General features: G+C 44.2%; 1 protein-coding gene across 6 annotated transcripts; it reads right to left on the bottom strand.

The window, feature by feature from the left end:
• Nucleotides 1-428: 428 nt before the first annotated feature.
• Zbtb21 (zinc finger and BTB domain containing 21) lies at nt 429-15,017 on the bottom strand. 6 transcript variants are annotated; one of them, XM_028752515.1, is made up of 4 exons: nt 14,808-15,017; nt 9,283-9,425; nt 3,994-5,593; nt 429-3,393 (listed from the first exon to the last, which is right to left on the bottom strand). In XM_028752515.1, the coding sequence occupies exons 2-4, from the start codon at nt 9,349-9,351 to the stop codon at nt 2,405-2,407; spliced, it is 2,658 nt and encodes an 885-aa protein (XP_028608348.1). In that variant the 5' UTR covers nt 9,352-9,425; nt 14,808-15,017; the 3' UTR covers nt 429-2,404. The 6 variants fall into 6 exon arrangements, with proteins under 6 accessions (XP_028608348.1, XP_028608349.1, XP_028608346.1 ...); XM_028752516.1 differs by having other exon boundaries at nt 5,428-5,593; nt 14,808-14,939; XM_028752513.1 differs by having other exon boundaries at nt 429-5,593; nt 14,907-14,959.
• Between the last annotated feature and the right edge of the window lie 9,642 nt (nt 15,018-24,659).

Below are 24,659 nucleotides of genomic sequence, written 5' to 3'. Positions count from 1 at the left end.
CACATAAAGAAAACAATAACAAGTTCACAAGTTAACAAAGAATATATTAAAAGTTTACATTCTTTCCACAACTGCATTAAAAAAGCAGGCATATTAATTACAAGAAACAATGAGCTTTCTATACTTGTAAAAATTAATACAATCAGAAAAACATTTACAAGAATATCTTTACTATCTAAAGATTTACAATGGTGAAAGACCTATTTAATTCACACTAAACATCTGCCTGCTAGCTGAGATAAACATTCTCTAAAAAACTGTTTATTGAATAAAGTGATTAATGTTTTTTATTACTTTGTTTCTTAGCACTTGAAATAGTTACATGAATGGAAGGATAGTGTTTGAGATCAAAATAAATTCTTGCAGCCTGAGGTTTTTTTAAGATACAGTATAAAAAAGCAATAGAAAAACCACAACTGCATTATAAATGTTTTTGGTTCAAAATTTTATTTGAAATCTTATGTTTTCTTCCTAGACAAAAAAGGTGACAAACACTGGTAATTTGTAAAACCTAACAGATATGCAGAACCTGTATTTAAATCAAACATACTTTTTTCTTTTCTCTCTCTCTTTTTTTTTTTTTTGCAACAATGTTATTTTATAAATCTTCAAAAATGTAGCATAGGTTCAAGTCTTGGGGCACTGAGCTGGCAATGCCAGGTTTGGAGGTTATCACTCTGTAGCTACACAGGATATGACCATGCAGAGAGATGGTCTTAAAAGAATAACACTCTGAGGAGAGACTATTCACTCACCACAGGAAATAAGTTCAGTGGACAGCTACCTAGCCTGGCACTAACTTCATTCATTAAATGATGGACACTTTTAGTTTATCTCTAAAATGCATAGTTCAAGAAAGCAGACGGCAGGAATTAGTAACTGCAACCTAATTTTATTTCCCTTCTTCGCTAAATTTAAGAAACAAAATAGGAAATGCAGACATATTTAGGAATTTCTGATAGCTTTTTCAAGTGAAAAGATAAAAGGCAGAATTCCACATATAGCTTCTATGACGTACAAAGTCAATTAGTATTTTATTAAAAAAAGTTTCAATATAAAGGTTGCCTTTGCTATCACAGGTGTAGAATGCTGGTGAGTCAGTGTCTCTGTTAGAGCACACCTTGAAAATGTGAAGAAATAGCTTGCAGCAAAAGTGAATAGGGAGTTTGTGTCCCCCTAATTTCCTTTCCAGGTGTGATCTTCCCTTTGTCTTTTGAAATATTTCACTGAACTTGGGATTCTGCCTATGGAGAGGTTTAATTACAACCTACATGGAACAAAACAAAACAAAAAACAAAAACAACAAAACAAGAAAAAACAGAAGAGGAGCCCAAACCCTAAATACCAAATCAAGTAGCAAAAACTAATTTTGGACCCTTGCTAGTGCTTTAGTACACATCTGCATATCATGTAGTGACATTTTCACTGCTATCCACTCCAATACTCCCACAGAAGTCCCCACAAAAGACAGGCAGAAAATGTGTATGTTGTGTGTTCAGTTCTTGGAAAGCACATGGAAGCTGCAACATGGCATCTCCTCCAATCTCTGAAGCCTCGAGAGAGAATGGTGGTTTAGGATGTGGTAAGGCTATGCTTTGCTAACCTCATGATAGCACTGCTTATCTTAATGACACCTGAGTTTCAAGCTGACAGAGAACAAACACTGTTAGTTCTAAAGCGCCAATCAGAAGCCATGCTACTATGCAAAACGTATCAGAAAACATACCAGAGTTCAGCAGCTTTCACAACTAACCTGTTGCAGCCGACTGCAGAGCACCCTACAAATATGCTTCTATTACTCTGCCTCCCTTGGCATGTGACCATCACTGATTGTATGAAGTGATTGACAGATCGTTCTTTTATTAAAAAAATCTAAGTGTAACTATTGCTGATTCAAATTCTCACAATTTTCATACAAAAAGAAAGTTTCATAGGACTACAAAATACCAAATATTTTTCTTATCAAGTATCAGGATAATTTACTGAACTTGGGGCTTGTCTTTTCTTATTGCTAAAGTATTCTAAAATCTGACTCAATACTGCAAATGACTCCCCTTCTTCCTTGTATGTTTTTGGCCTTAGAAACATGGCTAAACTTAGGTGTCTGCAATAATCAAAAAACAAACAAACAAACAACTTCCTGAGCATCCCACTACCCAGAAACCAAAAGCCTCAATCACCAACATTACCCCAACTTCAACAGTAATAGAGTCAAACCCCTGCTGCTGAGGTCCAGAAAGCTGTGAGGTCATTGCTAGCCAATATTAATTCATCCCAAACTTAAAATTCAAACATAACAATTTCCAACCTTTATTATTATTATTTTTTTCAAATATTCTGTCTTAGGATACAGTTCACAAGCCAAGGGCCTGCTGCTTTGTGACAGGTGAGAGGGGTAGGTCCTTTAATTGTGTGTCTGCTCATGACTCCAGAGACTGAAGGCAGTCTTGAATGTCCTATGGCAGAGCTTACACATGAACTGTCTTTTAAATGTGATTGCTGAAAGGGGTGGGGCGTGGTAGAAGAGGGTATCTGACTCCTGGGGTGCAAACAGCTTCTCTGTAGCTGGGGCTGGGTTCTCAGGCAGGCCCGTGGGGCTGTCGGGCTCCAGGGGCTGAATCTTGGGCAAGGGTGGTGGAGGTGGGAGAGGTGGTGGGGAGGGGGAGTTTGTGGGCACAGGACACACCTCTGACTCTTTCTGCACAGGCTCCTCTGTAGCCTGAGACATGTGGGACTGGAAGTGACTCCAGAGCCGGAAGTTGGTACGGAAGGCTTTGTGGCATACGTGGCAGATGAAGGGCTTCACGGAACACAGCAGCTCCTGGTGCCGCTCCAGCTGCTTGTGTGCCGTGAACATCTTTCCGCATTTCTCACAGGGCCATAGGCCGGCCTCCTTGCTGGGGCCAGACTCCCTGGGAGCTGCACTAGCCTCAGGAGCCTCCTCCTCAGCCTCCTCCACAGGCTCCTCTTTGACTTGGACTTTCAGTTGCTTTGAAAGACTCAAGTCTTCAGGGAGGCAGGAGGAATCCTCAGAATCGAAGTTCACTTGCTCTGAAGAGTCGCTAAATGCTGTATCCTCCTTTGGAGTGGCCACATGGTTTACCTTGCTGGGCTCAGTCTGAGGCCTGCAAGCAGCTGCCACTTCACCGTTGTGGTCCAGGGTGGCCAGGGCGAAGTTTTCTGCTAAAGCCATGTTGTTCTGGTTATGCACTTCTACCTGGTGCCGCCAGATGCTGAAGGAGGACTTGAAGGTGCGCATGCACTCCAGGCACGTCAGCTTTTTGAACTCACACCTGTCCTCATGCTCCTGCTTCAGCGCGGGGGAGAAGAACCTGAGGCTGCAGTAAGGGCAAACGGTGGCGTTCCGGCACAAGCGCTCGTGGTTGCCTTGCTCTAGAAGAGAAGAGAGCTTAGCATTACAGAGGCGGCACGGGTAAACCTCCTTGCTCTCTACCGCGCTTGCCAGAGCCCGCTCTTTTGGCTTAGCAGCTCTGCTTACTCCGAGGGGCCTCTCTCCCGGGTGCATCTTTATGTGCTGCTTAAACTGAGAGAGAAAACGGTATGCTTTGCCACAGTAGGCACAAATGTAGGCCCCTTTGGCTCGGGAGCGCAAGTTCCTCTTGATGACTTGCTGTGCTGGGGAGCTACTCTGTCCCTGGAAGCCAGGCTTGCTGCGCCTCAGCTTAATGATCAGGGCCTTCTTAATCTCCCTCTCTCTCACTATGTCAATCAGCTTTCTTTGGAATTTCTCATCCAAAACTGCATGGGAACTAGAGGCTGGCGATGGGTTCTTCACTATGCCGTGTTGGGTCTGACAGTGTGTCCACACTTTGAAGTTGGTATGAAACCTCTTGTGACAGATGTCACAAGCATAAGGCTTCTCTGGGTTATGGTACATGTTAACATGGCGGTGAAGACCCGCGGTTGATCTAAAAATCTTAAGGCAATGTTTGCATTTAAATTTTTTGTTTGGTCTCGTCCCCTCCAACTCACCAAACTCCTCTCTGTTTAAGTCAGAATCTGGGAAGTTGCTGTCAAGGGAAGGAGGGCTCCTGCCCTCTTCACAGTTTTCTTCTGAGACAGCAGGCCCGTGTTCATTTGCCTTTGCCTTCTTCAAGGGTGACCTTCTGTCCGTCTGGAACCTTCTCTTTGCTGGGAGTCTGCTCATATCTCTCTGGTCTTCCTCTGTTTTGAGGGGCAGGTCTCTTACAGCTGCTGCTGCTGCTGCGTCTCCTCCCACAGTGACCCGAATGATGTCTGAGGGGTCTGACAGTGGGCTGCTGGGCTCAGTCTTAATACGTACCTCAGTCACAGGGGAGGCCTCCTCCCTGTCTGTCGACTGAGAAGCACTAAAGGACCTGAGGCGATGAGGCTGGAGCATTTGAGGCCTGTCATCCAGGGCTTTTTTTTCACTGCAATCTTTTAAAGATGACTGTTGAGACATCGCACAGAACACACTGCCCGGTGCCTCACTTGCCGCTGTGGATGGTCCCTGGGATGACTTCAAATCTATGGAGGGGGAGTAAACAGGAACCTGGCTGTCCATAGATAGTGACCGCCTCAGGAGGCTCTTCACTAGTGGGCCACTTCTGTCAATGCTCTGGTTTGCAGAAGCAGGTCCACCAGATGGGACCACCAGTCCTAGCTTAGAGTAGTAGAGCAAGTTCCTGTCCTCCCCCTGACCGCCTCCTTTGCTAGTTTCTTTTAAGAGATATGGAGTCTCTGATGAGCTATGAAGAGACAGAACAGGGGGCCGTGGTCTCTTCAGAGCCAGCTCTATAGCTTTCCCCTTGGGAAGCTGGCTGCTCACCCCTGGTTTATCATCTGTGGCCTCCCTGTCCTGTGAAGGCTTTGGAGGCAGGACTGTATTTCTCTTTACCAAACTGCCCCTATTAGGATCATCCAAAGCCCCAGGCTGTTCCAGAGACTTTGCATATACTGCAGCACTATCCTTTGTCCAGCTCTTTTCAGTTAAGGACAGACTATGAAGCTGCTCTGGCGGCTTTGCCACATGTGGCTTACTGGTGCTGGTCTTGACTGAACCACTAGGGGAGGCCCGGGCAGCATGGCTGAGGTCCTGCATGGCTGGACCACTGGCTTTCCCTGGCACTTCGCTTCTGCCCTGACACACAATGACACTTCGCTTTTGAGAGCTGGTTTCATCATCTTCCACTGGCACTCTTTTCCTGTTGGGACAGGCTGGAAAAGGAGCCTGAGGGGCTTTGGCAACGATGTTGGTCAGGAAGGAGATACCAAGGCTATACCCCAGCTCCTGCACAGCAGCAAGGCTGCCCTTCTCCACAAAAAGGGAAGAAGAGTAAATGTAGTTCAGAACGTTGTCAAAAGCATCAGGCTCACAGAAGTCCAGCTGAAAGACAGTCTGTGCCTCGTTCTCCTTATTCGTGAATAAACTCTGGAAGTACTCACTGCTGGCAGCCAAGACGTTCTTATGAGCTCGGAACTTCTGGTCTCCAACAATCAGGAGCACGTCACACAGTTGTCCCTTGAGGCGCTCCTCATTGAGGGCACTGAGTAGGGAGATGGCATGTGCTGGATTGATGTAATGCAGTAGTTCCTCCATCCTGCAGTTTATCTGAAAGACAGAAGGTGAGGCCATCACCATTTGTATTCCATCAAAGGCCTGATCAAAATTAATAGTTATATACAGAGATGACACTTGAAAATTAAGTTGAGCATTTAGGGTCCTAATCCATCTGATGCTTAGTTACACTTACTTTATTCAGGAAATAAGTATGAATTGTCAAAGTGTTTAGCCTAGCTGTAAAGCTGATTAAGGGGTTTGAACTGAAAGATCACTGAAATTTTGTTCAAACCTAAAGATGAGAGAAAGCAGCTTGGTGGGTGAGTGTGAGCTTTGGGGCTAGACGCTAGGCTGTGGTGCCGGCTTCACACTGTGAGCTGATGCCTTCTGTACATAGGTCTGTGTGTGAAGTAACAACTTTAACTTCTTAAAAGGGTGTGGCAAAGATCAGATGAACAAGTATCTACTGTGAACACTCAACAAATGTGCTACTCACTTTCAGGACTACAAGAATAGGTTTAACTTAGTAACAAAGGAGAAGGCCCAGATCACCACCCCATCTCTGGTACTCTAAGCAAAAGCAGGCTTTTCATGTGAAATGATATGTGGGCTCTGCTATATGTGCATCTCCTTTCTGTGATCTAGTTTTACATCACTGTGTCTACTTACAGTATTGTCATGGAACTGGGGATGAGCTTGGTAGTAGAGCTCCTGCTTCGCACATGTAAGATTCATTACCAGCACCATAGTGTGTGTATGTATTTGTGTGTGTGTATGGGTGGACGGGGCACTGACAGAAAGAATCAGACACTGATTTTTTTTTTCTATTAGAATGTATCCACAGTGACTAGATACATCTTTGACAGATAATTCTAGAGAAGGACTGCTACTGAGAACCATACTCAGTACCAGACACAAGTCAACAAGTCCAGAGCTCCCAGCTCTCCATGGTCAGCCTTTACTAGCCACTTAGAGACTATGTTCTTTGGCATTTAGAGAGAACAGAGTGCAAGATGCAGACAAGGGTGTGGCTCTGCCACAAGAGATGAAGCTAGCACCCACCAGATTTTCCTTCATTCCTGCCTGCCTTCCTTTACGCAGCTCTTTAACTTTTAACAAGGGTTTGGATAAGATCCTTTTTTTTCTTCTAGCCATTTCTATTTCTCATTCACTCCCAGTTCACTATAAGAACCACATATCTGTTAACGACACATCTCATCTTTTACAGGGTCAGCAGAAAAGCACTGAGCTTAGACTGTCACAAGGCTGATTCAGCCATGCACTCACTGGTAGTCTGTAGCACTGAGAATTTCTGAAGATGTTGACACAGGGGAAACAGCAGACCAGAAGTAAAGATTGGGCAGACATTTGTCAAGTAGTTTTTGTTTTTTGTTTTTTAAACTCAACTTAATGGTTTGAAACCAGCAATTAAAAAACAAATAAAGCACAAGAAGAGAAAATGTCAGAAAATACTAAACGTGGCAAGAGCTTGGGAAACCTGTTTCAGTTACAGACAAACATATCCCTGTGTGCAAGCATGCACTCAGTTGAGCTGTAAAAGCAGTTTTTCTGGGAGGTAAGAGTCACATGTGTTCTTGGTTAGTCAGTCATTCTGAGCCTCAGTCTTTTCCCTACACAGCAAACAGAGACAGTAACAACTTCCAAACGATGCTACTGAGGGGCAAATGGGATGTTTATTCCATCACTGACTCAGCTCCTACAAACAGTACCTACCTACCATCCATTCATCCAGTCACTGAAGTACATTTGGGAAGACTCAACAAAGTAGGACATGAGCCTCAGGATTACAAAGAAAAGACAACACAGACTGATGGGATACTAAACTGGAGCCAAGAGAGGAGGGGTCATGGCCAAGACCACCTCAGGAGTCAGACTGTAAGGCTGCATAGCCGTGAGGGGCTTTTACTCTGTAGGAAATAGGGAGCCACTGGAGGATCATGGGCAATAAACCTGAGTTATGTCTTAATTATAACAGTTCTGGCTTCTTTGCAGATGACAAAGCAAAGGACATAGGAGAAGTCTACTGTCATGATAGCAGTAGCATGGGGTTGACATAGATTGTAAAGGCAGAGCCATTAAGTTTTCTAATGAAGTAACTACAGAGCAATGGGAAGAGTCAAGGATGCCTCCAAAGATCCTGCCAAGACAGGCAAAAGGATGGCCTTTGAGATGGATTTGACAGAGAAATTAGACTGCTTCCCTGACTCTTTTTTTCTAAGGTACTCAGTTCTGACATTCTACAGGTGAGTGACAACTTATCAATCTTACCTTTGTGCACATCTTTCTATTTCCTTTTCTGAGCTCCCTAGAATCTCTGCCCAAACATCTTTATCTAGACCACTGTATCAGGCTCTACTTTTGAGAGAGAAACCAAGATTCCAAGACAACCCAAAAATACATAGGTAAGCTAAGATCCACCTAGAATGTACTAAAATTCTACTAACCACAGAGGATGTAAAAAAGATAAGCAGAGATTAGTTTCTGGAGTTTAGTCTTGGATAGGAATAGCACACAGCAATCTGTTGACAATGTACATTATATAGATACAGAGAAATGTCTATGGATATCATACGTGATGCAGTACAAGTGATAGCCACTAGCACCAGGTGAAAGGCAGCCAGACGAGAAACCAAAGCATGGGGTAGGGTCAGGTAGAAAAGGTGAGAGGACCCGCAAGGGACAGGGACAGTATATGCAGTACCACAAACAAGAGAGAACAAGAGTCATCGTAGGAACTGTCATGATGACCCTGAGATAGACGAAAGGGCTCTGGTAATCAAAATGAAGACACTGGAGATCCTAAGCAGGGAAGTGACACCTGCTTCTACAGTCTCTAGAGAGACTGAAGAGAAGGCCAAGAGGTATGGATTCACCTTCACTTATGGGTGGCTTTTACACTTTAAGTCAATTATGAGGATTTGAAAACAATGGCTCCAGTCCTGGTCTACCTGCAAACAAGGACTATTTGAATTCTTGCATTTTGACTACAGCAAGTGTAACTGCTTACTGAGTTTAGCAACTAAAGTATAGAAACTGCTTGAGAGATCAAATAAAGAGAAAAGGCAGAGCTGCGAGTGTTGCCTGGCAATCTAGCACACTGTGGCTGTGGAAGTGCAGATGAATCCTCCAGACCTGACCCTCTGACACCTCAGCTGCTCAGCCCTCACAACAGCAGTTGTGCTGCTGGGCGTACTTTCTCAATGAGTGTTAAATAGCAGACTTTTTCCTGCATGAATTAACTATAACTCAACAGCAGCAACAAATCTCATGTACAGACCATGAATCTATCACTGTCCCTGGCTTGCTCATAGACACCTGACTCATTATGCAGAAATCCCATCAATCAACCATGACAGAAAAACCTGGAAGGAGCAGCTGAGACAAACTCCCCTGAAAAAAGATTATTATGTGGATCTCCCTACAAATACCTTCCAAAACTCTTCCCAAGATGGTTCTACTTAATGTTTTCTGAAGATTCAAAAGTGGGAGAATGGAGAGAATTGTGATGGTGAAAGCTCATGGCAGACAGCTATCCATGGGGAAGTCTTCAGTCTACTGCCACCTATCAGGAATGTAATCTTATCAGGACTGCTCATCCTTTCTGAAGAGTAGTAGTGTCCTTGCCTGATCAGTGTTAGCCCTACCTATACCACGTGTAAATCACATGAGGCATAAACAAGGCAACTTGTGAAAATCCCAGTCTTCAGAGCAAATCCCACCTGGCAAGCACACATGTTTCTTCTCTCTTCCTCTCCCGAGTGTTTGTGAGCCCGCTGTACACTTTGCATCAAAAGAGGTGCTGATGATGGGAGGTGAACTCGTTGGCTGGCTTCCTGTTTTCCTGCACCTCACATTCCTGTGACTGGGCAGACAACAATGTGATAAAGAAGGCACAGAATGTGGAAGAACAATGATGTCAGGAGGCTATCAATGTGGTCAGGAGGTGGTAGGGTGGATGAGTGACCGGTGGGAATCAGGAAAGGCTTGGGATTCACTTGATACTGATGTTAAAGCCAATGACTCAGAACTTTCAGAAATTTTATATGGCTCAGACTTAAATACTTTTGAAGTTTGCCCTGGCCTCAAGTCAACTCCCTATAAGGACCCTGAAGCTCCTCACAGCTGGACTCAATGAAATTACTTCATGCCATCACACAAATGCCTCTGATACACTAGATGCTGAGGTGAGACAACTGTATCTTAATATAAATGAATTCAACCCAAGCATTTCCATCCTTATGCTACTTGGAATGAGGACTTTGGAGTTTAAGGAAGGTGGGCAATTTTGGAATAGAGTATTCTGGAGACAGATGCATAAGAGAGGGAAGCACATAGTCAGAAACTCAACAGTGTACTATGAAGGGAAGGTGAGATGGAGATGAAAGGATTCAAAATGATCTCCCCTATTTCAAATTAAGAAACTGGTGGCATTGCAAAAGATCATTACAAAAGAGCTGGGCTCTGGGACTAGTCCAAAAATGCACACTAATAGCTCTGTGGGAAATGTCCTTTTACTACCCTAAGGCTTAGCTCTGGGAATACTGCCCCTTTGCAATGTTAAAGAATACTTACATAAGCCTAACCCGACCCTGGAACTAGAGGGATGTGTGCGACCATCCAACATTTAACTACACACACACACACACACACACACACACACACACACACACACACAGAGATCCATCCCAGGCTCTCACTCCACTTGATTTTACTACATGATGACAGGAAGTTGGCTGAGCTTCAGTGTTATCATCACTCACCTGGTAACATTGCAGACATCCTGAAATTATCTACAGTGCCTCTGGTTTCAAAGCCAGACAGGCTTAGGGGAATACTTCATGGTGTCAGGTTACTGGACTCCATTTCAACACATTTCAGCCTCCCTCTCTCTAGTTCAAATTTGGTTCAAGGGCAGATTGTCAGCCTCAGCCAGGAGAATGACTCCACTGTAACATAGTTGAGACTCTTAGCTATGCTACATACAAGCAGCCTCCGTTGGTCTGTTCTGGCCACTCAGCAGGCATTGCTTCTTCTGCAGAGACTGTCTGCATTGGTCTGGAAGAATATTCTTGCCTAGCAAGTACAACCTGATAGTTGTACCATAAACCCAGACCAACTAGAAACTTTTTCCCTAGACTATGGTTCATAAGAAGACAAAGGCAATAGTTGAGTGGAGCCAAGTGACTGATCTCAGTGTGGTCTGAGAGCTCAATGCTCTAGTGCCTGACTCGTTCATGGTTTGGTTGTCATTCCTAGCTCAAGGTTTTTTTGTTTTGTTTTTGTTTAAGCTTTTCCTCAAACCTCAAGAGTGATCATGCATTTTTTAATTTTCATTTTTTATAATGAATCTCCTTTTGAACCAGTCAGTTTCTGTTCTGGCTTATTTCTGCATGCTGCTTGCTCTTGTCCTGCCTTTCATGTTTCTCTTTTATATGCTGGATTCCCCGAGGAAGGCTTCCATTAGTGTCCCAGCACATACTCTCTTCCATAGATGCAGCTTGCTCACTGGCCCTCTACAAGTGCACGGCATGGTTACATACATCTGAGGGGTGTTAATTACATTCTTTACACAGGGATACTCAGAACAGACAAAGCCCTGTTGTCTAGAGATAAGGAAACCCCAAAAGTCAATTTCAATGTGTTAAATGTCTTCATGGAGACAGAGGTGTAATAGCTGGTGTAGTTCCCAGCAGTGCAAAGGGAACTCAGGAACCACCTTGATGTAATACTGATTAAAGTTATAGTCCTGACTATCTTAGTTAACACAGAACAGGCTAAATACAAAACCTATTTTAAAAAAAAAAAGCTTTAAGCCTCTTAGACTCTTGTATTCAAACTACTCTTAAAATTCTTTAGTTCCCTATTGTGGCTTTTTCCTTTTCTGTTCCTGAGACACAACCCGCCCATCGGACCTCCTCCACTACTCAACCTGAACCATCCAGATTTTGCCAAAACCCCTTTTGCAGCACAGCTCAAATTCTAATCCTTTAGGGCTAAACACTCCCAGCCAACATCCTAGCTTGTTTGTTGAAGTCCTAACTTCTGTACCTTAAAAAGGAATCCTATTTGGAGCTGAGGTCTTTAAGACACAGCTAATTAAGTTAGAATGTGCCTTAATTAAAAAAAAAGAAAGTGATGTCTCTGAACAAAGAATTAGATCAGAGACAAACTTGAAGGGAAGATTCTATGAGGACACACGAGGAAGCTATCTACAAGCCAAGGGAAGAAGCACAGGAAGAGTCCTAGCCTACCAACACCACTTTTATCTCCTATTTCCAGCTTCTATAACTTTGAGAAAATACATTTCTATGTGTAGGTCACTGGGTCTGTATACTAAATTAAAGCAGGCCAACTAAACAAACACAGTCCTAAACTTACTTAAGCTTAGAATGAGTAAGCAAAATACATCATGTAGCACATGTCTACAGTGCCAGTCTCTTGGGAAACAGAGGCAGGAGGATTATGAGTTCAAGGCCAACATAGGTTGCAGTCCCTTGTAAAAAAGGCAAAAAGCAAATGCCAACAAATGCAACAGTAGATGCAAAAGTTGTCACACAGAGTAGGTACATCATCACATTATGTTTACTCTCTGACACATGCTAGTTAGCTGTGTGTCCCACCAGGACTGCAAGCTCTTTAAAGTCCAATACATTACTTTTTGCACTCCTCATGATGTCCAAACTGGGATCCTACACAATACATATGTGATATTTTTTTTACTCTCTATGCCAATTTAAATAAAGAAGTAGAAATGAAGCCCTTTGGTTGCTTACTCTAAATAAAGCTGGCCATTCTACTGACCTGTTTTAGACTATAGCCCCCCCCCCAAATTATTATTTCCTAGAAACATCCAAACTATAGACTAGCATATAAGACTTCTCTGACTGATAGCAACTCATCTCTGTACCAAACCTGAACGGCTGTGGTGATGTGAATAATTATGGCCCAATAGATTCACGTGTGTGAATGCCTGACTCCTAGGGAGTGACACTATTAGGAGATATGGCCTTGTTAGAGTAGGTGTGGCCTTCTTGGAAGAAGTGTGTCACTGTGGAGGCAGTGAGGTCTCCTATGCTCTAGCTATGCCCAGTGTGGACACAGTCCCCTTCTGCTGACTTCAGATCAAGATGCAGAATTCTCAGCCCCTCTCCATCACCATGTCTGCCTGAATGCTTCCATGCTTCCCACCATGATTATAATGACTATAATAACTAAACTTCTGAAACCAAAAGCCAGCCCCAAATAAATGTTTTCCTTTATAACAGTTGCCTTGGTCATGGTATTTCTTTACAGCAGTAAAACCCACACTAAGACAGGGGCACTCCTTACCATCTTACCCACAATCTGCACTTCCAGTTTCTGAAAGCCCAAAGTATCTTTTCTCTCTCCTTTACTTGGCCACTTTGTACAGAACTCAGATGGAACTATAAAGCCTTTGTAACTCACCAACAGCAACCCTTCATCCCTCTGCAATAAGCCCATGGTGATTTCAATGCATCAGCTTTTATATGTGGATCCCTCAGAACACCCCATATGCTCCCCCAAAAGCCCTTGTTTTCACTTGTGAATTCCTAGCATAGGACTTGGCAGGTGTCTACCGTGTAAAGAAAGCGCACTAGACTTGAGGATTGAATTTGTTCACCTTTATCTCCCCCTAGTCTGTAGAGCCCAGCATAGGGCGTTTTCTCGCCTTTCCTGAGCTTTTGTGACTGCATTAACAATTGAACTGACCCCATCTGCATCTTTGCTCAGACTTCAAGCTCCAGCCCCTTCCTTCTGAACAGATCCATCTCAGTGAACTCACTTGTCCTACATGGTACTTGTGATTCACACTCTCACACCTGCTTGTCTTCAATCATCACCTTCTTAGGTTGGATGATGCCAGCTCTATCTCCTCTGGCAGAAAATGATTCTTTCCTTTGCCCTTTGGTCAATCTCTGATACCTGTAAATCCAGCCCTTAATCAGTTCTAGTACTAGGACAACTAAAACGGCTTCTCAGTTACCACCTTGTCTAGAGACCTCTATGCTCTTTTGTTGCTTTTACTGCTCTCATACCTAATATTCTCCACTACATAATACTTTCAATCCCTCAAGGGAGAGTTTTTATTGACAATTTCTATTTCCTAAGAATGACACTCCCTATACTTTCAATACATACTAAATAAAAACACTATGCTGTTAAGTGCAAAGCCAAAATAAAGAGTCATTTTGAGTAAGCCAATTTTCTACTTTAACGTCAATATTTAGGGGTAAGGTTAAGGGTAATGATTAATCACCAGAAGTGGAGGAGGGTTTTCAGTGGAAACACTAACACGGATTAACCTACTTTCACCCTCTGAAACAAGGTGGGAGGACCATGAAACAAACCCAGGAACTTATGACTCAGGGTCATGCTGATGAACAATCACCAGACTATGCTGTAACACAGATGTCCAAAGATGTAGAAGCGATTGGAGTTCATGCATCACACAAAAATTCCAAGCTTCAAAGGGTTACTCAGTGTCCCCCAACACCGGCCCTGTGTCGGGCAACCTTAGGGAATACCTGTTTAAGGCTCTCTGTACACGTCCTGCAGTGTGCGGTTCTCTAGAACCCAGAGCCTCAGGGACACACATGTGCATGGTTCTTTGACTACAAGGTGCAGTCTCTGCAGAGGGGCACTCAAAGGTGCTCTAAATAACCAAGCCTGGGAGATGGGGAGACCCGGCCAAGATGTGAGCTGCAGGGAGGTCTTCCGTGCTATGTCCCCGGAGGAGGGTCTTTCTCTTAAGAAAAGTCTCGGGCCCGAGGGTGGGAGTGAGGGGTACGACAGGGTTTGCATGGGCTAAGGAGATGGCCGCGGAGGTGCTGGCTGCCAGGCTGTCACGCTCCAGCCGCGGCAGGTGTGGGTGCTGCCACCGCCCGCCAGCTTCCCGGCCCCGCGCAAGCGCGCGCCGCCCGACCCAGAGAGCGAGCTCTAGCCCGCAGCCGCGTCTCAACGGCTCTGTTGGGGCCAGCGTCCCGGACCCACACCGCGGCTACTCCGGCCGCCCGGACCAGGATGAGCAGTTCAGCGGCCTGGAGGCTGAGCATGCGTAGGAGTGAGGGCGAGGCCAAATGCGGGCACAAAGCATGCGCAGTGCAAGGACACAAGCGGCTACGTGGGAGTCTGGGCATGCTCGGTGAGGACCGAGGCCCCGCGCACGCGTAAAAGGGCCGACGCCCGCAACCCACTGGTGGAGGAAAAAAAGGAGAGAAATCACCTCAGAGTTACGTCAGGAAAGGCCGCGTTTTGCGGAGTGGCCGTAGTCTCCGACAGGGCCCGACGTCCTCCTAGGGCGCGGAGCGTGACGGTTACTCACCGCTCTTCAGCCCCAGGGCAGGCGCCAAGCCCCTTTCCGCTCACACTCGGCTCGCGCAACCCGCAGCCTCCACTGCCGCTGTGATTCCATCCATCTTGAATTTGACGTCATCCCACACCAGGGATGAGGTCATCGCAGGCAGCGCTCGTCACGTGCGTGGCGCTGGGATTGGGTGCCGGGTGGCTGGGGGCGGGCCGGGGGCGGGCATGCGGGAGCGCGGCCGCGTTGGGTCCCGGGTGTGGGTGCAGCTCCAGTGAGGCGCGGGCCAGATCAGGGGAGCGCAGGGACGCCCCGAGGGTAGATATGTGGTCATGGGAAGCCCCTGAATGCGGAGCTATCGGAAAATAGTTCATCTGCATTTCTTCCTCCTGAAGAAAGCCGCAATGAACAAACTGGGCTCCCAAGTTCCCCTTATTCGCTCTGTGGCTTTTTTTTTTCAAACACATATCCAAACTTTACCCTTTAAAAATGATGTTGAAGCTGGGAAGGGTGGTGCATGCATGTAATCCCCAGCACCCAGGACACTGAGGCAGAATATCTATTAACTATTCTGAACTACAGAGTGAGGCCCTGGCTCATTTAAAACAAAAGACCAAGAACAGGCAACCTTTTTCCTGCAACACCATTTCTCTTTTAGCCTCTTTGAATGGAAATTACAGTTCCATTTGTCAGATGACTATATGCCAAAACCAGAAAGCTGGTTAACAAATGCCAAACTACAAATCCCAGCTGTGAAGAAAGAGTCTCTGGGCCACGGATCTTTTCTAGAGCCTGGAACATAGCAGCAGACAGTCTCAACAAGTGAAACTTCTATAACAGACTTTAAAAAGGCCTAGATCTTTAATTAAGTGTTCTGTGTTTCAATAGGTGTTCTGTGTTTCAAGAAGTGTATGATTTTGCTAATAAGAGCCTGATATGGATATCTCCTCAGAGGCCTTCAAGAGTCTGACATATTCAGAGGCAGATGCTCACAACTAGCCATTGAACTGATCATGGGGTTCTCAATAGAGGAGTTAGAGTGAAGACTGAAGGAGCTGAAAGGGTTTGTGGCACCATGAGGAGAGCAACAATACCAACCAACCACAGCTCCCAGGGTCTAAACCACCAGCCTGGGAGCACTTAGGGGGGGATCCAGGGCTTCAGCTGAATATGTAAAAGTGGAGGGCCCTGCTGGGCATAGGTGGAAGAAGAGAACCTTGACCTCATGAAGGCTGGATGCCCCAGGGGGTGGGAATTTTGAGGGTGGGGAGGTGGGAGTGGGGGGGTGTAGATAGAGGTTACATCCACAGAGAAGAAGGAGGAGGGGCGAGGGGATTGGGGGTTCCGAGGGGGTGGTGGGGGATGGGGTAAGGGGACAACATAGGAAATGTAAATAAATCATCCAATAAAAAAAAAAAAAAAGAAGTGTATGATTTTTCAAATCTGCTTCTGAAAGTGGGTTTTAGCTACATGAACCAAGGTTAAACAGCTTTATGAAGTGTGTGAGGGGTATGTGGGAGAAGGAATCTTGCATTAGGTAGATCCAAATTGGGGAGGGGGGAAACTCCAAATGAATAATGGAATATTTAGTTTCTTTCATTTCAAAACTATGCCCTTCAGAATTTAACACTGAAAGTTCTCTTCTGCAATTATTCAAGAGTTTTTTTTTTTTTTAATGTCTTTGTATTTTGAACTGTATGGCAGTTAAAGCAAGAAGTAGTCTTGTAAAGAGGGCTTTCAGAAGGCCACCTGAGTGAACATGCACCATTGCACCTCTTTTTAACATGAGATTCCTCTTGGAAGACAGACACAAATGCTAATGGAGTGCAAATCACTCCCAAGATCTGGAAAAGGCCTGGCACTGTACCAGAAGCACACTTTAACCTTGAGGAATACTCACTAGTCAATCAAGGCCTCCAGGCGGACCTGCCAGTCAAACTAAGAGGTGGGATCTTACGGGTGCCTTGTTGCAAGTTTCCAAAGTCTATACAGGCTTGAATGGTTCTCCTGCTCCAAGCTAAGCTGTTGAATGTTGTGAGGGGACCTCAGAGAAGCTCTGAAATTGAGACATGGTGAGCACAGGATCACTGCCCACAATGGGTAGGGGGAGGTGGCTGAGCAGTGGGAGCTGGGGTGGTGGGTCCTCTCTGGGCCTGGATAGGAAAACATCAGCCAGATGTGACCACCTGTAAGGTTCTTTGTGTTGCTCCTCACATGCTAGATCAGGCAGTGACCTCTGAGTAACTTCAGTATGATGGCTGATTCTGAATCTGCCCAAAACATTTGGACCAGTTGCTTTCTTGTAGAAACATGAGTGGTTTCTTTGAGTCTGGAGCACATGTATCCAACCCCTTTTGTCTTTTATACTATACATTGAGAAGACAGGTATAAATATGATAGGCCAGGTTTCATATGTTACTTGTTTTTTTGTTGTTGTTGTTAATTTTTTTCTGTTGCAGTTTTCATTTTATTGAATATTTTATTTATTTACATTTCAAATGCTATCCCCTTTTCTCATTCCCCCCTAAACCCCCAACCCCATCTCTCCTCCTCCAGCTTCTATGAGGGTGTGTCCCCACCCACCCACTCCCACCTCCCGCCCTCAAATTCCCCCACACTAGGGCATCTAGCCTTCACAGGACCAATTATGCCCGACAGGGCCATCCTCCCTTACATATACAGCTGGAGCCATGGGTCCCTGCCTGTGTGCTCCCAGGCTGGTGATTTAGACCCTGGGGGTCTCTGGTTGGTTGGTATTGTTGCTCTCCTCATGGGGCTGCAAACCCCTTCTGCTCCTTCAGTCTTCTCTCTAACTCCTCCATTGGGAACTCCCTGATCAGTTCAATGGTTAGCTGTGAGCATCTGCCTCTGTATAGGTCAGGCTTTGGCAGAGCCTCTAAGGAGACAGCTATATCAGGCTCCTATCAGCATGCACTTCCTTGCATCCACAGGAATGCCTTTGGTCTGCCTTTGGTGACTGCACATGGGATGGATACCCAGGTGGAGCAGTCTCTGGACGCCCCCCTTTAGTTTCTGTCCCACACTTTGTCTCCATATTTGCTCCCTTGAGTATTTTGTTACTCCTTCTAAGAAGGACTGAAGCACCTACATTTTGGTCTTTGTTCTTCATGAGCTTCATGTGGTCTGTGAGTTGTATCTTGGGTACTGCGAGCTTTTGAGCTAATATCCACTTATCAGTGAGTGCAAACCATGTGTGTTCTTTTGTGATTGGGTTACCTCACTCAGGATATTTTCTAGTTCCATCCATTTGCCAAAGAATTTCTCAAATTCATTATTTTTAATAGCCGAGTAATACTCCATTATGTAAATGTACCACATTTTATGTATCCATTCTTCTGTTGAAGGACATCTGGGTTCTTTCCAGCTTCTGGCTATTATAAATAAGGGTGCTATGAACATAATGGTGATTCCCCCAGATGTTCTTTATTGTTGAGAACAGTTTTTACTATCCTGGGTTTTTTGTTACTCCAAATGAATTTGAGGATTGCTTTTAATATCTCTATAAAGAATTGATTTGGAATTTTGATGGAGATTGCATTGAATCTGTAGATTGCTTTTGGCAAGATGACCATTTTTACTATATTAATCTTGCCAATTCATGAGCATGGGAGGTCTTTCCATCTTCTGAGATCATCTTTTTGTTTTGTTTTGTTTTTTGAGACAGGGTTTCTCTTTATAGCCCGGGCTGTCCTGAAACTCACTCTGTAGACCAGGCTGGCCTCGAACTCAGAAATCCGCCTGCCTTTGCCTCCCAAGTGCTGGGATTAAAGGCGTGCACCACCACTGCCCGGCCTGAGATCATCTTTGATTTCTTTATTCAGGGACTTGAAATTCTTGTCATACAGATCTGTCACTTGCTTGGTTAGATTTACATCAAGGTATTTTATATTATTTGTGACTATTGTGAAGGCTGTCATTTCGCTAATTTCTTTCTCAGCCTGTTTATCTTTTGAATAGAGGAAGGCTACTGATTTATTTGAATTAATTTTATATCCAGCCACTTTGCTGAAGTTGTTTATCAGGTTTAGGAGTTCTCTGGTGGAAGTTTTGTTGGGTACTTAAGTATACTATCATATCATCTGAAAACAGTGATATTTTGACTTCTTCCTTTCCTATTTGTATCCCTTTGATTTCCTTCTGTTGCCTAATAGCTCTGGCTAGGACTTCCAGTATAATATTGAATAGATAGGGAGAGAGTGCACAGCCTTGTCTAGTCCCTGATTTTAGTGAGATTGCTTCAAGTTTCTCTCCATTTAGTTTGATATTGACTACTAGCTTGCTGTATATTGCTTTTACTATGTTTAGGTATGGGCCTTGGATTCCTGTTCTTTCCAAGACTTTTACCATGAAGTGGTGTTGAATTTTGTCAAATGCTTTGAGTTTGTTTATATAGTGGATTACATTGATAGATTTCCATATATTGAACCATCCCTACATTCCTGGGATAAAGTCTATTCCTGTGATAAAGTGATTTAAAATCTGAATCTTGTTTTTCCAGTGTCATGGGGTATCCAGGACTTGGTATGGTGGGAGAACTGGGTTCTGATGATGCCAGGTAACCTTGGTTTCTGTTGCTTATGTTCTTGTGCTTGCCTTTTGCCATCTGGTTATCTCTAGTGCTACCTGCACTCACTGTCTCTGACTGGAGCCTGTCTCTCTTGTTATCTTGGTTGTGTCAGAACTCAGAATCCAGCTGTCTATGTGATTGTGTGATCCTGAGATCCTGGGTGAAAGAGCTCCTGGAACTCAGGCTGCTTCTTGGGTGTGTTAGAGCCACTGGGAGTCCAGCTTCCTCCGCTGCTCTGAGTGCAGTGGTTCCCCTAGGATGCATCAGGATATGGTGTCCTCCTGGGAGCAGACCAGCCAGGAGTCTGCCCCAGCAAAAATGACCAAGTGAGGGGTGAAAGAGGAGTGGTATTTGGGAGGGCGGGTTTGGTGGATTATGGATCCTGAGTGCCCCAGACTCCTGTTGCAGTTTTTGTATATATATATATTTTTTACTTTATATGTTTAGTGATTTGATTATTATGTGGCAAAGGGACTTTTTTCCAATCCATTTGGTATTTTGGATGCTTCTTGTACCTTAACAAGCATCTTCTTCTTTAGTTTAGGAAAAGTTTCATTTATGATTTCATTGAAAATATTTTCTAGACCTTTGAGCTAATACTCTTCTTCTTCTGTCCCAATCATTTGTAGTTTTTGCCTTTTCATTTGTTGTAGAATTCCTAGTTGTTTAGTGCCACGAGACTCTTAGAATCCACTTTTTTTTTTGACCGATGTATCCATTTTTTTCTATTCATCTTTAATATCTGAGATTCTTTCTTCCCTTCCTGTTCTGTGGGTGGACCTTGCTTGCCTCTGTAGTTGTCAGTGTACAGGCAATTTCAATGGTCTACTGTTAGGGTCTTAGCAACTGCTTAAGTCATTCCCTGCCTTCATCACCTGCTGCTGTTGCCAGGTGTGCTTTATATACATGGACCACCAGCTACAGCCACAACTGAAGGGTTGAAAGGCCAGCTATTAAGATGTGTCAATGCTGTTCTTTGTGTCAGTGGCTTGTCTGTCAGAATTGTGTCTTGTGCCTTGTTTTTTATTTTTCTTGATTATTCATGGAGGGAGATGACTAAAGAGAACTTGGAATCCTGGTACATTGGATATGCTGGAGAGTCATACCCACAATGGGCTTGGAAGATGTTCCAGCACCTGGTATAGGGTCCAGTGTGCCTCTGGTCTTAATTTCTGGGAAGGTTAGAGCAGACTTGAAACCCTAATACATGGCTCACACCTGCCATCCTGTCTTCATTTTCTCCTATATCTAAGTGGAGGGATCTGCTGAGTAACCTTTACCATCCCCTTGTGGCTGTCTATTTTGTGTGTGGCACTTTATTATTCTGTGACTGAGAGAGGAAATGAGACTTTCCACCCCAATTGATTTCATTACTTACCCCTCACCTTGGGTTTAATCCTTCTTACCAAGAGTACCTAGAAACACTATATTGCTCATACCAGAGAGCTCTTTGAGACAGCATTCATGTCAAAATCAGGCTGCTGCTAAACCCTCAGACTCTCCCTACCCTGTTTTATAGGGTGCAAAAGACAAAGACCTCATTTTCCCTCTCCTGACCCACCCTCTTCCCAGTCCATATGTAACTGTAGTTTTGAACTTGGAGCTGCCATAAGATAGAAGGTTGTGCTTCATCCATCCCAACAAATTAAGCATATTTACCTTGGACCAGCAGTCTTGGCCTTTGGAGCGGTCATTTCCAGGTCTATGGGGCAATGTGCTTCTCTGTCTACCTTCCTGATGTTTTAGCCACCACTTTGGTCACACTGGCACAGAAACCCAGGGTTAAAGATATCTCACCCGAGGCCAGCACAGCCTCTGAGCTCCCCATTCCAGTGTATCCTTCCCTGTTCTGAGACAGGTGCCCTCCCCAGTTTGTCCTGGCTCAGTCACCATTCAATCTCCCTCATGTGGTGACAGGGGCTCCTGTATTTGTTATGACTGGATCATTGGTTTTGTGTTTTTACAACTTTACTCATTTATTATTGTCTCAGTGTCATAATTGTCTTCAGTTCTCAAGATTTCAGAGCTACAATCATCTGAAAGAGTCTCAGTTGAGGGTGTACCCTCATCAGAATGGCTGGGTGCTATGTCTGTGAGAGATAGTGATGAGTGTGGCAATATCACTAAGCAAGTGGACCTGGGCTGGATGAGAGAGCTAGCAGAGCATGGGACAGTGACCAAGGAAGAGAGCAAGCAAGAAAACAGTTTCTGCCCATCCTCTTTGCCTTTATTTTCTAGTTTCACTTTCTATCGTAAGTTTCCAAAATAATTGACTGTCATATGACAGATGGAAAACCACCATTTATTTCCTAAGATGCTTTTGCTCAGAAGATTCAATGACAGCAGTAGAGTGGTAAGTTAGAACAAAAAAGTTGTACTCAAAAAGTGATTTTGCTACTGGACGGAACCTGAGGATGATCTCTTTTGGAGGAATGTGGAAAATATCAGAAATTGAGATGACAAAAGTCAGAGAAAGGTGTACATGGAAATTTCATCCATTCCAACAGTTAGTATATCTTCCTTGGATCAGTAGACTTGTCCTTTGGGGGCAGGCATTACCAGGTCTGTGGGGCAATTTGCTTCTCCCATAGGACCTGGAAGATTGGAGTGTTGACAGTAATGTAGACAGAGAAAGTCAAGATTATAGTTATTTCTGTGGAATATAGACTCTATGAAAAATTTACCTGGAGATCATTTGTATGCTATTTTGGCCAAAAAAATCTTTCTTACTCTACTTATGTCTTGAGATATTGAGTAGGGAGAATATTAAAAGCATCTACAGGGTTAGGCACATGCTCTACTACTGAGGTCAGGCAAGGTAGCCAAGTTAGGGGAACAGTTTGCACAGACAGGCAACACCTTGAGGGATATCTCCTGCTCTAGTTGTTGGGGAACCCACGAGAAGACTAAGTAGAACATATACTACATATATGGTGGGGTCCTTGGTCCATCCTGTGTATGCTATTTGGTTGGTGGCTCAGTCTCTGAGAGTCTCCTTGAATCCAGGTTAGTTGACTCTGATGGCTTTCTTGTGGACTTCCTGTCCCGCCAGGGCCCTCATTCCTATCTGCAACTTTTCCAAAAGACTCCCTGAGCCCTGTCCAATGTTAGGCTGTGGGTCTCTGTATCTGTTTCAGTCAGGTGCTGGATGGAGACTCTCAGAGGACACTTATGCAGAGCTACTGTCTGCAAGTATAACAAAGTATCCTCAGTAATGTCAGGGTTTGAAGCTTGCCCATGGGGTGAGTCTGAAGATGGGCAGGGTATAGTTTGGTCATTCCCTCAGTCTCTGCTCCATCTTTGTGCTTGCATTTCTTGTAGACGGGACAAATTTGGGGTAGAAAGGTTTTTGGTTTGGTTGATGTACTTTACACTGCGGGTCCTGCCTGACTGCAGGATGTGGCCTGTTGAGGTTCCATATTTCACTGTTGTGCATCTCTGCTAAGATTACCCCCACAACTTCCTTGGTGCCCTCCCATTCGTGGTCCCTGGGCACATTTTAAGATGCCCCCACCCTTCCACCCCTGCCAGCTGCAGATTTGGATTCATTTTCCTGGTCCCCTGCCCTTCCCTTGTCTCTCACCACACCTGAACCTGAACCTGACCACTCCCCCTTCCCCTTACTCATCCACTGTCCCATCCAGTTCTCTCTCTTCTGTCTGCCTTCTATGACTGTTTTATTCCCCCTTCTAAGTGAGATTCACTCATGCTCATTTGGGCCTTCCTTCTTGTTTAGCTTCTTTGTGCCTGTGGAGTGTAGTGTGAATATCCTGTACTATTCACTTGTAAGTAAAGGACATACATGTATGTCCTTTTGGGTCTGGGTTGCCTTACTCAGGATGATAGTTTCTAGTTGTATCCATTTGCTTGCATAATTCATGATGTCCTTGTTTTTAATAGTTGAATAGTATACCATTTTGTAAATGAACCACATTTTCTGTATCCGTATTTCAGTTCAGGGACATCTGGATTCTTTCCAGTTTCAAGCTGTTATAAATAAAACAGCTATGAACTTAGTGGAGCACATGCCCTTGTGAGTATATGCCTAAGAAGGTACTCTAAGTATAACATTTCCTCCTGCTGAGTCTTAAATTAATGGAAGGAGAAGACAAAGTATTTCCTAGTCCCAGGAAGGAACTTTAAATAAAACCTGCCTCAACTGTGGTCCAAGCGAGGCAAGGTCCATCAACTTAGAAGCCAAACTTGACAGGATCATCTATATTGTGCTGCTTCTCGAAATTGAAAGATGAAAAATTAATGGTCATGGATTTTTCCTCTATGGTTTCAGTTTAGCACCATTCCAGCCATCTTTTGGCAGAGTCAAACTCCAGTGAAGATTCTATGAAAGTTCTTTGCATTGAAGTTTTGAGAATGATGCTTGAGTTGTATTTTGCAGCTATAACTTGTTGAGATACCTACGGCATTGAGAAACTTGCCATGGAGATATGCATACAGGGAGAGGAAGTACCCAAATTGAGAGATATATGAGAAGTTACAGGAATAGGGCCTTCTAGGCCTTTAGAAAGTGAAATCCAATGTGTCTGAGACAAAGCTATATTTGGTGTTTCCCCTGCTGTGTTTTTTGCCTTGGTCCAACATTCTTTCCTTATGTGCACATTCCTATCTATTGGAATGGGAAGGGATATTCTGTGCCACTGTATATTAAAAAGATATAACTTGCTTTCTGGTTTTACAAGATGTGGCTTTCAAGATATTGCCTTGAGTGTCAGAAGAGACTTTAGACATTTGAACAGCGTGGGAGCTTCTACAGACTATTAGGATCACTGAAGTTAGACTAAATGCATTTTCACAGAATGAACATGAGCTTGTAGAGCCCAGGGTCAGAATGCAGTTGATTGAAACAAAAAGCTTCTACATAGGATGATGTCTTTGAACACTTGTCTGTCCTGTCTGGCTTTCTTTGTGTAGCTTGCGGAAGCTCTTGTAGGAGGAGCCTTTCCAGATTCCTTTTGGGAGAGATGATAGTATATATAGACTCAATAAATTTTCTTCCTTCTTTCCTTCCTTCCTTCCTTCCTTCCTTCCTTCCTTCCTTCCTTCCTTCTTTCCTTCCTTTCTTTCTTTCTTTCTTTTTGATTCTCTAATTATTTATATATTCATTATCACCTTGATCACTGTCCCTACTCTAGGTCCCCTGCCCTCACAGAGTCCCTCCTCCCAATCTC

The sequence above is a fragment of the Grammomys surdaster genome, unplaced genomic scaffold (assembly GCF_004785775.1).
Source record: "Grammomys surdaster isolate TR1022 unplaced genomic scaffold, NIH_TR_1.0 125925, whole genome shotgun sequence".
Taxonomy (NCBI): Eukaryota; Metazoa; Chordata; class Mammalia; order Rodentia; family Muridae; genus Grammomys; species Grammomys surdaster.
The sequence above is the reverse complement of the archived record's forward strand: the minus strand, read 5'-3'. Positions and strand labels throughout refer to the sequence as shown.

Excerpts from the sequence above, each read along its gene's own strand:
- Zbtb21 (XM_028752513.1), bottom strand. The coding sequence starts at position 9,351 with ATGCAAAGTGTACAGCGGGCTCACAAACACTCGGGAGAGGAAGAGAGA. Across the intron at positions 5,594-9,282 it reads GAAACATGTGTGCTTGCCAG|ATAAACTGCAGGATGGAGGA; the intron begins GTGGGATTTGCT and ends TCTGTCTTTCAG.